General features: G+C 45.4%; 1 protein-coding gene across 4 annotated transcripts in view; it reads left to right on the top strand.

The window, feature by feature from the left end:
* The first annotated feature begins 3,909 nt into the window (after positions 1-3,909).
* Sash1 (SAM and SH3 domain containing 1) overlaps positions 3,910-18,099 on the top strand; it is a 171,123-nt gene continuing 156,933 nt past the window's right edge. For all 4 annotated transcript variants that reach the window (XM_075949185.1, XM_075949204.1, XM_075949195.1 and 1 more), the window contains exon 1: positions 3,910-4,200. In XM_075949185.1, the coding sequence (XP_075805300.1) occupies positions 4,048-4,200 (153 nt within the window). In that variant the 5' untranslated portion in view covers positions 3,910-4,047. The remainder of the gene's footprint in view (positions 4,201-18,099) is intronic.

The raw sequence follows: 18,099 nt of genomic DNA on the forward strand, positions 1-18,099 counted from the left end.
TTCTTTGGGAGAGACTGAAAGAAAGGAGCTCAGGTTGGAAGCTGAAGAAAGACCTGCTTTCCTTTGTTGGGCGAGTGGAGAGGCTTGCCTCTTAAAGGAACAGTACAGATCATTACAATCAGGGCCATCCTTTGCTACATAGTGAGCTCTCTCAAAGTCAGCCTAGGATACTGTCTTAGTCACTATTCTATTGTTGTGAAGAGACACCATGGCCATGGAATCTCATAAAAGAAAGCATTTAATGGGGGCTTGCTTACTGTTTCAGAGGTCTAGTCTATTTTCACGATGGTGTGAGGGTGTGAGTCATAACATAGCATGGGGCAGTAGCTGAGAGCTAACATCCTGGTCTATAGGTAGAGAGAGAGAGAGAGAGAGAGAGAGAGAGAGAGAGAGAGAGAGAGAGAGAGACTGGGCCTGGCTTGGGCTTTTGCAATCTTGAAACCCACCCCCAGTGGCAAAACTTCTCCAACAAGACCACAAATACTATAACAAGGCCTCAACTCCTAATCCTTCTAATCCACTCAAATAGTCCCGCACCATGGTAACTAAGTATTCAAATATATGAGCCTATAGGGCCATTCTTTTTCAAACCACCCCAGATGCATAATATCAACAAATAAATAAAACCTTTGTCAAGAGGCACGGAATTGATTTCCAGGTTCCAGTGAGCTGGAAGAGAGCCTGAGTGGGAAGGAAAACGTGGAGGAGGTGGGATCTTAGTATGTCCCCTCAAGAGTCTATACTTGCCTTACGTTGGTGAGGTTTGTGGGAATCAAACATACACCACTATGGGTGGAAGAGGAAGGGGAGGATGATGGTGGTTCTTTGATAAGGGAAGGGAGTTGTCAAAAAGCCCGAGCAGGAATTTGTAGGAGAAAAGATTCAATTTTAGGGTAGTAATCAGCTAGATTTTCAGTTAATTTATGGAAGCTGATTAGGAAAGAGATTCAACTTGTTTGTTTGTTTGTTTAGCAAGACAGTGGTTCACATAGCCAAAGCCAGTCTTGAACTCCCAATCTTTCTGTCTGTGCGGGATATATAGGCTTCAGCCATTACAAACACAGAGGGAGACAGATTTACACACACACACACACACACACACACACACACACACACACTTCTGCTTCCGTTTTTAAATGCTCAAAATTATCTATGTTCCAGAAGTAGAGAGGCCACTAGGCAATATGGCAAAAACACAATTTGCCACTATCCATATAGGTATTAGCCCTCCCCCAAAATGCTGTTCATCTCATTTCCTCAGTCAGGTTTAGGGGAGTGCCAGCAAACTTACTGTGGAGGAGATTAAAGGGTAGATAGCCATAAGTGCCAAGTGCCAGCTAGGGTTCAGTCATTGATGCATCTCCTGTGTTACAGTGCAACCTTACTATCTTTAGGTGACCCGGAAACACACAAGCCTCTGTAGGTGGCAATTAGCTTGGCTTGGCCTTGCCTTCTATTGGATAGGGAAACTGCAGCATTGAAAGGTCCATGTTTGTCCCCAGGTCATCTGAGTCAAGAGGAGAAAGACCCCTGTCTGGTATCTGAGATGGCCCCATCTTTGTCCTAGCCCCCAGTCCTACTTGCACAACTCACTTGCCAGGTTTTTATGTAGCAAAAGGGCTGCAAAGGGCTCTACGTTTCCTGAAGTCAGAATTCTAAAATATCCCCGTCAAGTCATGGGTGAAGGCTACTTTCCTCTGTTCGCCATTTCCTTGTTTTGATGTCTTTAATAGATGAGACCAATTCTTTTAAAACTCACATTTCTTAGTGGAGCTTGCTTGGCTCTCAGCACCAAACAGCACCAGAGAAGCCTGAACCACCTGGCTTAACTGCATCAGCCCAGAGAAACATCAGACCTGGCCACAGTGATTCAGAGTCTAGGGCTCTTCTTCAATTAAAACACAGAAAAAATTGGGAGGAAGGATCGTAAAATCTTTGTTTGTGTGTGTATGTGTGTATTGTGTGTGTATGTATATGTGTGTATGTATATGTGTGTATTGTGTGTGTGTTGTATGCATGTGTGTATTGTGTGTGTATTGTGTGTGTATGTGTGTATTGTGTGTGTATGTATATGTGTGTATGTATATGTGTGTATGTATATGTGTGTATTGTGTGTATATGTGTGTATTGTGTGTGTATGTATATGTGTGTATGTATATGTGTGTATTGTGTGTGTGTGTTGTATGCATGTGTGTGTTGTGTGTGTATTGTGTAAGTGTGTGTGTTATATGTATATGTGTTGTGTAAGTGTGTGTAAGTGTGTGTGTGTATACTCATGCACATACCTTTGAAAGTCAGGGGTTGATGTCAGGTGACTTTCTCTACCACTCACCACCTTATTTTATTTTATTTTATTTTATTTTATTTTATTTTATTTTATTTGAGACTTGGTCTTTTACTGAACCTGGAGTTCATGAGCTGTCTGGACTTGCTGGCCACCAAAGTCACAAGAATTCTGCTGTCCCTCCATCCCAGTCCTGGGATTATAGGCCCGTATGGCTAGTCTAGGTTTTTACTTGATTCTGGGGATTTGAAATCAGGTCCTCACTTTCAAAGCAAGCACTTTACCCCACCACTCCCCCACTCCCCAGCCATCTCTCCTGGCCTCTTCTTTTCTTTTTGGGTTTTGAATTCGTCAATGAGAGCTATTCGCCCATTGCACAGATTGGTGTTCTCAAGGCCAAGAGGATGCAGAGGACATGCTTAACTGCTTCCATCTATGTAAGCTGAGAAAGAAAAGGAGAAACTGTAGAATTGTTCTGTCCCTGGGGTCCCCCGCTTCATCCCCTGTCCACCCCAACTCTTTAACCCAAGTCTTAAATAAGGGACAGATTTCCTTGGGTTTCTTTAGTTTCACAAAGTGTCATCTCTTAGGAAAAATTTTCTGAGTAGAGAAGAAGAAAATGGGGGTGGGGGCAAAAGATAAAAGTAATAACCTCTTCAGGGCTTTTTCCTTGTCAACACACACACAGGCCTGGAGTGTGCATGGGCTGAACGGCCATAAAATTAACCTTTAGTTTTGAACATACCCCTTGCCTGTGTTTTTCATGTAAAAAACCCTTTTCGTGTAAAAACCAAAACAAAGAAACAAACAAACAAACAAACAAAAAACCCCTTACAACCCAAAGATGGTCTCCCCTAATTACCCGAAAATCCTGTAAGGGCACAGCACTGTGGCCACCTGGGAGCCAAAATGTCCCCACTCTTCCAAGGACCCAAACAATGGCTCGTGCCCAGGCGAGCTTAGTCACACTTTGTTTTCCAAGAAGCCTGGGCCGACAGACAGGGTTGTGATTGCATGGGTTGTTCGACTTAACCAGGGCGAGGTGTAGGTTGTCACCGTCTAACCCATCGTTTAAGCGAGCAGTTTAAAGATTAACTTTCTGCTGTTTCTGTGGCGGAAAGGCGCGAAGTGAATGGCGCGATTGGGGACCTGTGCGGGGTCCGGGGCCCGCGGCGCGGCTGAGCTTTCAACAGGCGATTTGTTGGCTGGGCTGGGACTCATTTCCATGCAAAGCGCCTGACATCAGAGCACCTTTTGTTGCTAAACGCTTTCTTGAGCCTGGAGGGGAGGGAGTCATGTGGAGTTGGAAGAGCTCATTCCGAAGAGAGGGGTCCGGGACTGGCTAGCCCGTGTTCACAGGCGCCACCGTCCACTGTCCGGCCCTGCGCAGACTCTCCAGTAGAGGCGAGTCGCGTGCCGCCCGGAGCCGGTCCCCATCGCAGGACACAGATCCTGTGCCGTGGGGGCTCCTAGCTCTCTCGCCCTACGAGCTCCCCGCCGCAGCCAGTGGTGCCGACTCTGCTCCAGCTACCCTGTTGCTGAGCCCCGCCCGGCTAGGAAAAGTTTCTGGAGTTGTCAATCGCGGTCGCTGCGAATCGAGGTGCAGAGTCCTGGCTGTGGGGCTCGTACCCGGCGCAGCCTGGGGCATGCGACGCGGGGGCGCGGCCGGGTGACGCCGCGGGCGGGGACCTAGCGCCCCGGCGGCCGACGCGCGGCTGTGGGCCGTGGGTAGCGCGGGGACCCGGACGCACGGGGACGCGGTCATGGAGGAGGACGCGGGAGCTGCTGGCCCGGCGCCGGAGCCGGAGCCCGAACCCGAGCCCGAGCCCGAGGTGGAAGCCGCGCAGGAACCTGAGCCGGAGGCCGGCACCTCCGAGGCGTTCTCCCGCCTCTGGACGGACGTGATGGGCATCCTGGTGAGCTACCTGGGGAAGAGTGCTCGGAAAGCGGGGCTCGCCCCTCGTCTGTCCATTGAGGGGGACCCTTTCTTCTCCCCGCTGTCTTCTCTTGATATAAGACTTCAAACTGTAAATAAAAAAATATTTTAAAATAACCACCCACCGGTTACATTAGTGGCGGCTTTTGAACAATCGGCTGTAGTCAGGGACACCTGCTTAGAAAAGTTGGCTTGGAAAAAGCCAGAAAGAGTAGATGTAAATACTACTTGTAAATATTTGGCGGTGGACTCCTCATGGCCTCACGGCAGTGATGTTTATCCGCACAGGGCTTGTCGTGTGCCCACGAGAGGAAAACAACCATTTCCTTAGGCAGAACTACCACAGTGTTTACTCGCTCAGCCCGCGGCTCTGCCAGTTTGTAGAATCACAGGGTATTTGTTTTATTTGTTTGGGACTGAAAACAATAGGCGGTATATTGCTGAGTGTGTTGATAAGAGGTTTTGAACTGCCCTGGGACTGAAGGCGCCCATGGAAATTAATTTAATTCTGGAAAGCAGTTTTTATACCCCGGAGATGAAGTTTAGTAGCAGGTTTGCATGGATAGGGCTTTTACACACAGACGTCTTTACCCATGTGAGGATTTCCGATTGCCAGATGTGTAGCTCATCCGAAAACACTCGGACGTTTACTCTGAGGTACTCATTTTCTCACAGGAGTAGGCGTTTTTTAGCTGCGTCTCTGTGGCAACAATACAGCGTGTAGTTTTCACCTAGGTGGAAAGGTATATGCCTGGTTCAAATCCCTGGTCTCCAACTGGCTGCGATTACCTTGGCCAGGTCATTCACCCCTTGTGAGTCTCCATCTCATCAGCTCAAACACTGGGTAAGAAGTCTTGCTTCTTGGATTTTATGAGATGCACTGGGCGGATGTATATGAAGCGCTCAACTACCGCCTGATGAATAAATAGTAGATGTTCAATGACTTCAGCTCGGTTTATTTATTTATTTTTTTTCCTGCACCTCTAGCCTGTCTCTCATCTTTCTGGACACCTTGAAGTTCAGTGTGTCCCATTTTTCTGGGTTAAAGATTTCTACCTGAGCTTTAGACTATATAATAAAAGACACATTTACTTATGATAGAATTGTTAAGTACACAGCACGCTGTGTACATACACCATAATATTTTGGATTTAAAATCCGTCACATTTTCTAAGCCTTTCAGATGTATAAGATGCTCGGTTGGAATTCCAGGAAAACCAGTGAGCATTTTAAATTGGTGACCGAGAGTCTGAAGTTCAACCAGCAGACACCTTATCTGGGTCTTGCCAGAAGCTGCTCTGTGAATTTTCCGGCTCTGAGAAGACAGGTTTTGATAGCATCACAGCGCATCTTTCAGGAGGGTGTGGGCTGGGTGTGCGTGGGGTGGGGGTTGCTGGCAAAAATGCAAGCGGTACTGAGTGCCGTAAGGGGAGGAGGATTGGCAGGTGGTACTTTCTGAATATTTGTTTTCCTTCGGCTGGCAGATTCCGGCACTGTTGAGTTAGTTGTAGCAGAGTGTTCTTTGGCTGAGTTAAAGATGGGGTGGGGCCCAAGATGATCAAACCTGTTACTCAAAGAGCAAATGCAGAAGAAAAGAAAATAGGTGCTCCTACCCGGCTTAGAGCTGAGTGTGAAGCCGGGAGAGAGAAGGTCACTGTGGCCCAAAGGTTTTCCTATCCCTTGTGCAGTCTTGGTTTTCTTTGGGACAAACCTTGGGTATTTCTTAGTAAACTGCAGGAAGGGACACCTGACTGCCTTGTTTTATACATTTCTGGTGGGGAGGTCCCATGTTAAAAGGTAGGATCTCACTACCAATAGAGAACTGTCCTCCAAGGGTGTATAAACAACTGCATCTTTCGGGAATATATGAAGACACAGAGGTGACATTTGGGTTGCTCCCTTCTTGCAGAAGCACAAGGCACAGTTTTCTTCATTTTGTGTTTGTAATTGTGGGATTCTACAGTCATCTAAAGGGTCTGACCAATGGCGTGTACCTTGCTAGTGACAATGTCTGAGCTGACCTCTTGCCTGTCAGTCAGCCTAGTAGGCAGGCAATAGCCATTTTTAAGTAGAAGAGCAGGATCTCATCTCTGACAGCGTCCCCCCCCCCCTTCTCTAACGTGGGCAAGGGTGGAATTTATTAGTTCTACCCTAGGGAAGGCTGTGGTGCAGGGTTATTAGTGAATTAATTAGTTATAATTCAGTAAACAAGGAATGAATACTCGAATTCACTAGAACACATTTTGCTTACAAATTAATTCAGTCCCTGCGCAGTTAAGCAGCAAATAGTTACTTTTCAGATAATTGTTAACAAAATACTTAGAGAATACTAAAACAGTCTAAAGCATGGAAATAAAGCAATGACCGAGCACATAAACACTAGTAAGTCAACACAGAGTAGTGAATGAAGACAGGCTGACTCATGGGAGCCTCTGCTGTGAAGAGCTGACCGGGCTCAGTATCTGAGGATCAGTCTTCAGTCTGCATTGCCTGTGATTAACTGGCTGTGTAGCACGTCGTTTGTCAAGTCAGAAAAGAGGCATGTACTTCTTAAATACAGAAGTCCCATTAAAATAGATCTCCTTTATAGCAGGAGTGCTTATGAGGGTACTAAGGAATTCCGTCCCAGCAAAAGCTACCAACTGGGGCCATTTCATCAGGCCAACCAAAATCCGGGTGCTTCCAAGGTAACGGCAAGTTGTGAAATGTTTGTGAGCCCTGAGCAATCAGGCTCGGTGTTCTTGTGAAATTGGCCATTCTTTTAGATAGCCCTACATTGTGGCCAGGAAGGCCTAAATTTCTCAAAGCCTGACACCTTCCTGCCTGCCCACAAGTGCAGAATTAGAGTCCAGTGGGTTGTTTCCTCTTTACCATGTCTCTAACCCTAGTTTTCTGGTTGGGGATAGTATTTATTTTTTTTCAGAGTGAGAATTGCCACGTTTATTTAGATATGGTTAGATAGGAAAAGTTGTTTTTTTTTTTTTGTCTTTCCCAGGACTGATTATCTTTATGGCAAACTCAGCTTTGGCCTCCGGTAGCCCAGGGCCTCTCAGGCTGAGCCAGGCCTCCATGGCTGCTGACTGGGAAGAAGTATAGTAAGCGCTTATTGTTCCCGGGACCCTGTGAGACACCCCCACCCCCACCCAAGGCTTCCTCGTTCCCTCTGGCCTCCATAATTTGTCCTCAGTTCCCAGCGCTCCCAGTAGACGCCCACTGTGGAGAAAGCGCCTCAGAATTCTAGAAAATTGCACTGTAGGCTTGAGTCCTCAGAGCTATTGTATCCAGCTGTCCGGCTGTTTACTCCAGTTCTGAAATAAAGCAGAACCCCAAAACCTAAATGAAGGAAGAAGGAAAACAAACGGAAGAATGCATCCTTTTGTCAGGCCGAGTGTGGGGGAGGAGAGATGCTAGTGAGGTCCCGAGGGGGTCTTTAGCACGCTGACTCCTTGGAGAACATTTAATTTACATGTACCCTGGGGAGGTGTCTCCAGTGGGCCTATCAACGAATGATCTAATTAAATTTACACATTGGAATTTCAGAGTCCGGGGCTGGGGGTGTGGCTCAGTAGGTAGTGCGCTTGCCTAGCAGGCAGGGAGAAGTGCTACTTCACTCTGGGGTGACAGCACACACCTGTGGTCCCAGCGCTGCTCTGGAGGCTGAGGCGGGAGAACCAGAAGCTCAAGGTCATCTTCAGCTAGGGTGACTGAGATGAGACTAGAGAAGAAGTGGGGGTGGGGATGTCAAGGTGAGGGCGATGATTTGTTCCAGGTAATCCTTGACGTGCAGGGCTATAAAAAAAACAAAAGAATAGAAAAGAAAACAAAAGAAAACAGGCATTCAGAGCTGTGGGGGAGGGTTGCATTTTTTCCGTGTCAGAGGCCCCTGTACCCATGCTACCTCCTTTCCTTGGTATCTTGCCCACTGGCTTTCATTTGCCATTCTCTGCCTTCGCTGTTCCTTCTGCTCCATCCTATGAACCTTCCCTCTCCATTGCCGGACATGGCAGGATGGTGGAGGCAGCCCTCAGCAAGCGTGAGGCTGGCGTTCCCTTGCTGGGCTGAGCCTCTGCACCTCACCTCTCAGTAGGTTTGGACACCCATGCAGATATGTCAGCAAAAAAGACCAGTAGGGAAAATAGAGGAACGACAGGGTGTTGAATGTGGCCACACTGGGAAGAACATCTCAGACAGACCCTAAGTTTGTCTTTGGGGTCCCGACTTGAGGTTTAGGTTTAAATAGAAAACAAGCAAGCATAATGAAGCAGTCCTAGTCACTCTTGTGCCCAGTGCCCTGCTCCTGGACACTGTTGACTCATTCTTGCCTCTGCTGTGGTCAAGCGAGCTGGTCAGGTAAGTTAGTCTGTTAGTGTCTAAGGGTACAGCCATGGACAATTGTCCTCATCTGTGGCGGCTGGGGGTGGCGGTCTGTGCTGGGAGGTTCCACTCTTCCAGGAACTTAGGTGACTCAAGAGGAAGGCTTTAGGAGGTAACTTATCTCTGAGCCTTCGGTGAAAAAGGCCCAGCATGAAGGCAAAGACCTCGCTGGGGCTTTCCTCTTGCTTTGAGTCACCCTGTGGGCCTCGGAGAGGGAGTCCATGCATTTTACTTAGCAAAAGTGGCTTCTAGGTGACTGTGTCACTACTGCCCTCATTTTGCAGTCCAGAGGTAGTATGTCTGCTAGAGGAAGGGCCTGCTTAGCTGAGAAGAGGGGGACAAAAGAGGAAGAGAACAGACCAGTGAGGTGGGAGCAGTGTTCGATGCCCACCACGTCGTCGTCCTTCCGGCTTCAGCGAGGAGCCATTGCAGGATTATAAACTGGCGTGGGATACACCTGTGTTTTACGGAAGTGCCTCTTGAAGCTGGGGGTGTAACTCAGTGCTGTATTGCCCACCTAGCCTGAGCAAGACCCTGTGTTTAACTGCTGCCCCTGCGCCCCCACAAAAGGCAGGGAGAGGTGCTAAAACGGGGTTACTAAGGTGATGGCTCCCTTCATAAAGTTTCTACCTCAAGAGCATGAGGACCTGAGTGTGGCTTCCTAACACCCCTGTGTGAAAAGCCTGGTGTGCTTTAGTGGCTGTAACTGTAGTGCCCGAGAGGGAGACAGGTGGAGCTCTGAGGAGGTGGTGCAGGTGGATCCCAGAGGACACTGGCCAGCCAGACAAGTCAACTGTGAGCCCCTGGAGAGCTCTCAAAAGGTAAGGAAGAGAGAGAGAGTGGAAGGTAACTGCTGTTGATGTGTGGCGGACACACATACATGCACACACACACACTGCACAGACGAAAATACATTTAAGAAAAAAATGCTAGTTGGTGGTAATAAATTGGCAATGTCTCTGGAGGAAGAAATGAACACTGATGTAAACGGTTTCTATAACTTTAACTGCAGTAAAATCTTGTGGGTTTGGAGACTGCACTAGTGGTCCAGCTGGAGGGGATGGATGAGGTAAGGGGCTACACGTATATACATTCCATTTTTATCTCTCTAATACTGTCAAGCCAAAGCTTTCACTGCACAGCAAAAGAAATGAAGGGTTGCTTTCCATCAATGCTTAAAAAGATCAACACTCCTGCCTGAATATCTGGCTCCGTAGTACCTGAGCTGCCTTCTGGCCTCCAAGGGCACCAGCACACAGTGCACATACATACACATACATACATAGACAAACATACACACAAATAGAGATAAAATAAATCTTTTTAAACAGTTTTTTATTTATACTTTTGTCATGTGGCCTGAAACTCTATGTAATCCAGGCTGGACCCAAACCCATAGTCCCTTCTATCTCAGTCTCTGAAGTTTTGGGTTTACAAGTATGAATCACAACACCCAACTACAAATAAACTTTTCTAATAAGTACTTCTTTATATAGATTAAAGGTTCTCAACCTGTGGGTCTGGATCCCTTCAGGGGTCAAACGACCCTTTTCACAGGGGTCGCGGATCAGATATCCTGCATATCAGATATGAACATTACAGTTCATAACAGTAGCAAAATTACAGTTATGCACTAGCAGCGGGATAATTTCATGGTTGGGGGGTGGTCACCACAACATGAGGACCTGTATTAAAGGGTCGGCGTGCCAGGAAGGTTGAGAAACACCGCTGTAGATGAAGTTGGACTCCTTTCTTCGGTGTATCCATAACTGTCTATTTGTATATCTAACCTGATAAAATTGCTACTTCCTGTAAAGTAGGTTTTATAACTTTAACAAGATGATCTTGTGTTTGCTTGTTTGTTCCTAATGCTACAGATGGAACTCAGGGCCTCCTGTGTGCTAGACAATAGTCTCTACCTCTAAGTGTCTTCCTGACCTAAGGATGGATTTAAATGGCTGGAAGCTAGGACTCTGAATTATCTATTCCGGGTAAACCAGTGGAGGGAAGACCAAGGCTTTAAGAATTAACCAAAGCTATAGGTAATTTCGAGTTAAACTCTGTTTTAGTAGCTACAAGGCATTGTCATGCTTTGGAAGCCTTCTCATTCCATTAATTGGCTTGGTAATGAGACCTGAGCCTGGCGGTTCGGTTCTCACTGGCCTTGCTCCCAGACAGCTGCCTGGTGTCTCTTTTGCTTTGTTGGGCACCATTAATTCTTTATGAGGAGGGATGCCACCTGGAGACAACCTGTCCTGTGTCTTTGTAGGCACATTAGGTCATGTGATCTAGATGTTTCCATCAAAGAGACTGCTCGGCCAGGCAGAGGGTAGCTCTGGTGAAGACATCAATACTGGATGCTGGGATAGCCCATGTATGTAAATGGAGACTGCTCCATTGGTTTCCCGGTTGCCTGCCCGTCCATATCACCAGTTTTTGTGATCTGTCTTTTTTGTTTGTTTGTTTGTTTTCCCCCTGAAGGAATTGTCTATGTCTCGGACCTTTGGAAGCTGTCTAGGAGAAATGTGAATCACTTTTGTTTAGACTGTGCTTTCAGACTGTCTGCAGAGATACCCTGCAGGGTGGACGTCTACAGATTCCACCCGGCACAGTTGACTTTAGTGCTTAGGTCATCTTTCTCTTCTTCCTTTTTGAGAATTCTACTCTATATCTGACTGGATTGGAACTCCCTTTGTTGCCCACCCAGACTAGCCTTGAACTTGTCGCCATCCTCCTGCTTCAGCTTCCAAATTGGGCTTTCACAGGCCTTTAAGGCAGGGGGTGAAGGAAGGAGGTGTGATGAGTCAGTGTACCTGCTGGTCTCATTCTTTCTCCTACAAACAGTTAGTAGATAAGAAAATAAATGAATGTCTCATATAATTTTAGCTACATGCCTTTTAAAACTAAAATTTAATTTTTTAGTATGTGTCCTACATCCTAGCTCTTTTAAAATTCATCCTAAGTAATTTTAGTAGTTCTAACTAAGCCTTGTAGTCTGACAAGTCCTTTTTTTAAAACTTAGAACAAAAATTGTTTATATGATTTTTTTAATGTGTGCTTTGAAAATATAGTGTTCTATATTAAGTTATTAGTAGATAGAAGGAGTGTTTTAGCTCAAGAATGTCTGTCTCTGTTATAGGATTACACCTATTTTTGGTGGATTTTTAAAGACCTTACTTATGAAATAAACAGCTAATAAGCTTGCATTTGCTACCTCAAATGCCTTTTCTTTTCTTTTTTTTTATTTCTTCTTTTCTGTCTTTTTTTTTTTCCTTTGGTTTTCCAGGAAAGGGTTTCTCTGTGTAACAATCCTGATTGTCCTGGAACTTCCTTTGCTTTGTAGACTAGGCTGGCCTCGAACTCAGAGATCTACCTGCCTCTACCTCTCAAGTGCTGGGATTAAAGGCGTGGGCCTTTACACCTGACTCAAATACCCTTTGAATTTACAAGAAGAAGTTTAAAATTTGGAAACAAATAAATATCTGTTCTTTGTGGCACTTTCCTATAACCTTAGCACTTGGGAGGCTGAGGCAGGAGGATTATGAAAGGCCAGCATGGACATAGCAAGAGTCTCAAAAAACAAACAAAAAAAAAAAAGAGAGAGAAAAACAAAAATAAATGCATGAATCATTTCAAGTTGTTAACTTGTCAAGTTACTTGCCAAGTTACTTGTTTGAAATATTTTCTTTATTCAAAAGAGAAAACATGAATGCTTTTAATAGCTAGGATTGTCTTGAGGTCAAATGCTATTTGTAATGAAAATACTTTCTGTTTAAAAGTTATCCAGAATGCTATTTTTACTTCCCATTGTGTCTGTTTTACTTCTCACAGTACAATAATGTGATACTCTGTAATATCTAAGTGGTTTTTAAGAGAAAGTCACATGATTTTTATTTATGTAAGTCCATAAAACTTTAGGAGGTTTCTATTTTATTAATTTACTTTTAGATGGAGTCTGATGTAGCCAAGGCTGGCCTCAATTTGGATATGTAGAGCAGGATAACCTTGACACAGGTGTCTCTGTTTGTGGCTCCCAAGTGCTGGAATTGTAGGTGTCCCCACCAAGGCCGGGTTACTAGAACTTCACGCCTGCTGGGCAACCACTGCCCAGGTGCTGTGCCACCGCGCCCGGCTTTACACTTGTTTTCTAATCATGGAAAAACAAGCACTCAAACAAAACCCAACTTCATGTGTTCACATCAGATCAAACCTATCCCTCTCCGCTAACAGCATTGTCTCCTCTAACATTGTTACTTTTTATGGTGAAAATGTCCGGAGTTGGTGAAAATGTCCGGAGTTCTTTCTTCCAGCTTTTGACAACACAGAGCACATCGCTGCTGTCTCTAGTCAACCTCCTGCCCGCATCTGTGCAGAACCGGTTTCTCCCATCTGTCACTTGGTGCCCCTCGTCAGCCTCTCCCAACCCACCCTATCCTTACTCTTCTCTGGCCTCTACTAACCACCTTAAAAAAAAGATTTATTTAATTTTTAATTTCACTTATGTGCCTGTGTATCCCTGTAAGTTCATGTGCACAAGTATGTGCAGGTACCTATGGCAAAGACGAGAGGGTGTTGCATCTCCTGAACTGGAGTTATGGGTGATTGTAAGCCCCTGGGTGTGGATGCTGGGAACTGAACCTAGGTCTTCTTCAGGGACAGTAAGTCCTTCCACATGCAGTCCCTGGCAGCCCCCATCTTCTCTCTGCTTCTGTGAGACTGACTCCGTCACATCCCGCATGTGAGGGAGATCACAGAGAGAGGATGCAGCTTAAGAAGATGTATGTTGTTAGTGTGTCTTAGTTTTGTTTTAGGTTTGGTAAAGAAGACAGGGCCAGATGGTTTATGAGAAACGCTGGGGTGAGACCGTGGTGTCCGTCTGCATGCTTAGGTTTATGCTGTTCCTTAAAGATGGTGGTGAGAGCATTTTAATAGGCAACTTAAAGAGACAAGTAGTGTGTTAAAGCGTCCACTCAACTAATGACTTTATTCTCTGAGTGTCTGTCGTTTCAGGGAAAATCATTAACCCCTAATGCATAAAATGGTTCATCTACATATTTTTGTGGGTACTTGTGCATTTATTAATTGATGGATTAAGGTATCATGTAGCCCAAACTGGTTTCAAACTTGCTGTTGTTAAGAAAGACTTCTAACTTCTCATCCTGCCGCCTCCGTCTCCATGTTCCAGGATAATAAGGAGTGTCCCACCATACCAGTTAATGTGTGGCTGGGGGTGCGGGATGACCCAGGACTCTGTGGCTATGGCTAGCATTCTACCCACGTGCATTTTTACATGGAATTAACTTTATTGTAAACCTAAGGAAACATATGTGACTGTAAGAGAATGTCCAGAAAAGGTTTGAGATAAAGGGAAAAGTCTGTAGAGACCCTGAATGAATTATTCAGAAGAAGCAAAGCATTTCATTTTGAAGGCACATTTGATTATGAATTACAGATTTATTAAAAACTTTCTAAGAACGTTTGTATTAGGCCAAGTGTATAGGGGTATGGCCACTGCCTTCTGCAGCATGTTGATGGAACCTACGTCTCTTGTGCCCAGGTTATAATTTAGTGGATAATTTTAGCGCTGTAAAACTACTGCGTATTAGCCATTTGCCTAGGATATTATGAAACCAAGGATTCATGATGAGCATTAAATAGGTGTCTAATGATTCATTCATAAATGATATACGAAAAGTATAGTAAAATCTATGTGATGTAACTTTAGTGTTAGCCAAGAACAATGTCCTGTCTCAGCAGCGCTGTGTCAGACACTTTAATACCCTATTGATGTTCTGCATCAAGACTTTTCAGCTCATCACTTAGCTGGGTGGCACATCCTGGTCTGTCTATTTAGAAGGCGATACCTTCTCTAGTGGAAGCATTTCCATAGAAACCAAGAGGGGAGATAAATGGAAGTAAGCCACTCCTTAAACATGGAGAGATGTGTAGCAGGGCCTACCCCTTGCTCTAATAATGTGCTAGAGGCGAGACTAGGCATATTTGTATATAATTCTGTCCTCGTGTGTACTAGAGTGTCTTCTATACACGGAGGGCCGCTTTGTTTATGGTTGCATACTTTTTATTTGTTTTGGTTTTTGGGGACCAGGTCTTGATTTTGGCCTAGACTGACCTGGAGTTTACTAGAGTAGTCTTGAACTCAATGACAGTCCTTTTGGTTCAGCCTTGCTGGGCCATCATGTCCTTCCTGTTTTATTGGCTAATCCAATGCTGTCATAGCTACCTACTAGCAATTACCCGTGATGGCACCCACTGTCCTTTAGCCATGTAAACAGCTTGAACTTTGGTTGTTTTATATTTTAAAGTTGTATTTACTTATATAGGGCATATGAGTATGTGAGTGTTCATGCTAAGACATGCAAGTGGAGATTTTATTCCTTCTACCATGTGGGTTCTGGGGGTTGAACTTGAATAGTTTGGGTTGGTGGCAAGTGCCTTTACCCACTGAGCCGTCTCTCCAGCTCCTAGTTTTCTTTTTTGAAACCCAGCTGTGTTTTAACTGCTCATGTTTTAGCACCCACAATTCATTAGTTGTTGGGTGGGTCCGACTTTCTCAAATCTCCAGTTCAGGGTTCTAGATTCACCCGTTTCATCTTGTATGTTTGCAGAGTGTCCTCTGAAGTAGATCAGATACAGATGAATGTGGGCACTGCTGGTGTGTGTGGTGTGTGTGTGAGATGTATGTGTGTGTGGTGTGTATGTGTGTGTGTTTTGCAGTGTATATATGTGGTGTGTGTGTGTGTTTTGCAGGTGTGCAGTGTATATGTTGTGTGTGTGTATGCTTGCACGTGTGTGTTTTCCTTTCTTATTTATTATATTTCTGAGACTGGGGCTCATGTAGCTTAGGCTGACCTAGAACTCACTGTGTAGCCAAGGTTCCTCTTGTGTCTGTCTACTTCCGGGGTCTTAGTATTACAGGCTTGAATTGCCATGTTCAATTTATGAGTACTGGAAATTGATCCCAGGGTTCATCTCCAACTCTCTGCTCACTATAATTAATAATAATAATAGTAGTAATTTGATTTAGCGTGGGGTGAGGAATAGGAAGGGCAGCATGCATGCCATAGTGTGAGTTTGGAGGTCAGAGGACATCTTGCTGGAGACAGTTCTCTTTTTCCACCATGTGGCTTCTGAGGCTTGAATTCAGCTTGCAGACTTGGTGGTAAGGGCCTATATCCACTGAGCTATTTAGCCAACTTGTTTCTACTGTTTTTTTTTTGCTGTCTTTTAGCAGCACCTGTGTGGGTGGGTGTGGCCTACCATCTGCCTTTTACCAGGCTACCTCTCTCTGGAGACATTGGGCGCTTTATGTGGGTCAATGCGGCCAATTTACCCCTTGCAGGGAAACAGAGAGCATCACAGAGAATTGCTGTCTTCCTGCCAGTATTGCTCTGCTTGCTCTGGAATACCACCACAGAGTCTTGTGACTTCCAGTCTGTTCTGTTTTGGAAAACAGGAAGCCCCACTTCCCCTGCATTGGGAAAGACAGTCTCCCGCTGTCAGCCAAAATAGTGTCTCAAGCTTTAGGTTCGTTTTCAAATCTGAGGTTTGGCTTTATCAAAACATCCAGGCTGCAAGACACATAAGTCTATTGTTCGTCTGCCTGTAGAGAAGCTTGCAAGCAGGTTTTGGGTGTGCTGCTCCAGATCCTTAACATAGAGGGAAGAGAATTCTGGGCAGGAATTGCTCAAGGGCACCAGGTAACCCATGGTTCCCAAGGAGCAGCCAAAGACCAAGTGGGCAGGCTCATGGGTCTGACTCCTGCATTTGCTAGTCAAGTCACGATAAATATGCAGAGAATTGTGCAACGGGGTTGGCAGAGATCATTGGTAAGGCTCCAAGGGTTGTTTTGGTAGAGAAATGACTTAGCAGTACCATTGGGAGGAGTAGGAGGTAGTGACATACAGCCTTCTGTGGTCCTGCGGGAGTTGGTATCAAAGCAAGCTTTAAGAAGTGTCGAGAAAGGCATGCTGGGACCAGGCAACTTCTGGGTTGTCACTGATGTACAGCTAGATCCAGCCACACACTGAAAATTCTTAGTCGTAGACTAAATCCTGCTTCGTTGTGCAGATTGGCTTAGACTCCTGGCCTCCTGAGATCCTCTTGCCGTAGCCTCCCTCCCGCACTGCTGGGACTTAGGCATGTGCCATTGCACGTGGCTTCTTACATACTTGTTAAAACCAAGGGTGGAGATCATGTTTTCCTTTCTTTTAAACTGAACCATTCTTAAAAAGATTTTTGGGGCAGGGTTTCCCACATGCTAGGTAAGCACTCTATCAACTGAGCTCCACCGGAAGCCCTAAATCTGTCTCCTTTAGATGGATTGACAGTTGACAAATACATTTTTGGTTTTATAATGCCATGTTTACCCTTCTATTTTTCTTGGGCTTTTTACTTAGTGTGTGTGCATGTCTGTGTTGTGTACCTAAAATTTTTATATGCATATGGAGCTAGAGAGAGGCTGCATAGTAGAATTGAAGTTCTTTTCTACAAATTAAAAGAGCTTAGCAATTCAATTGTCAGCATGTCCATTACTGATTCCTACACGGCGCTGCATTCCAGGCATCCTGGAAGCGACCGAGCTCTTTGTAGGACAAAGGACATCCTCCAGTTTGCCACCCAGATTTCCATTGTTATTATTTTTTCCCAAGGAGTTTGGTGGGTGGTGATATTTTTGTGTCTGCTTTAGGATATTCTTGGGAAACTGACTGCAACAAAGACTCGCATCTCTTTGTTTACTTATTTATTTATTTAGGCCATATCTTGCCTAAAGACCCTAGGGAGGTCTCAGATTTGTAATTTTTCTGTCTGGGATTCCCCAGACTCATGGATTCCAGCATTACGTCACCCATCTAGGTTAAGACTTGCTTTTAAAATGTTTTAAATGAAGATACCATAGGGAGAAAGGAAATGGGTGATCTAGGAATAAGGACAGCATTAGACACTGTTACTGAACACATATTCAGGATCACATGCTGCATCCGTCTGTGTGTGTGCTGAATTATCCCAGAGACCCTGGGAGGCGGTGGTATGGATATTCTGTTGAAGTCTTAGCTCCTGGAGCCTTAGAATGGGACTTCATTTGAAGTGGGTTCTTTGTGACTTCAACCAGGTTTTAAGATGGGGTGATTTCTAATTATGACCGGTGTCCCTTACAGAAGGGGGATTTGGACATAGTCACAGACAGGCAGAGGGAAGGTGTCATATAACGCGACCCAAGCACCATGGGGAGATTCAGACTGCAGAGGTGTCTGTAGCTAGACAGTGCCCAAGATTTGCTGGCACACCGCTAGCTGGGAAGGGGCCAGGAAGTCTCCGGTTTGAACAGGTTTCAGAGTGAAACCTGACTTCTGGCTTCACCGGTGTGAGACAATCTATCCCTGCTGTTTGAAGCCTCATGGCGGTGGGCATGCACAGCCAGCTGTTAGGTGAATGCTGTGACATCACACTGGTGTGGCATGAAGCCACTGGGAGGAGGAGGCAGACT

The sequence above is a fragment of the Microtus pennsylvanicus genome, chromosome 1 (assembly GCF_037038515.1).
Source record: "Microtus pennsylvanicus isolate mMicPen1 chromosome 1, mMicPen1.hap1, whole genome shotgun sequence".
Classification (NCBI taxonomy): Eukaryota; Metazoa; Chordata; class Mammalia; order Rodentia; family Cricetidae; genus Microtus; species Microtus pennsylvanicus.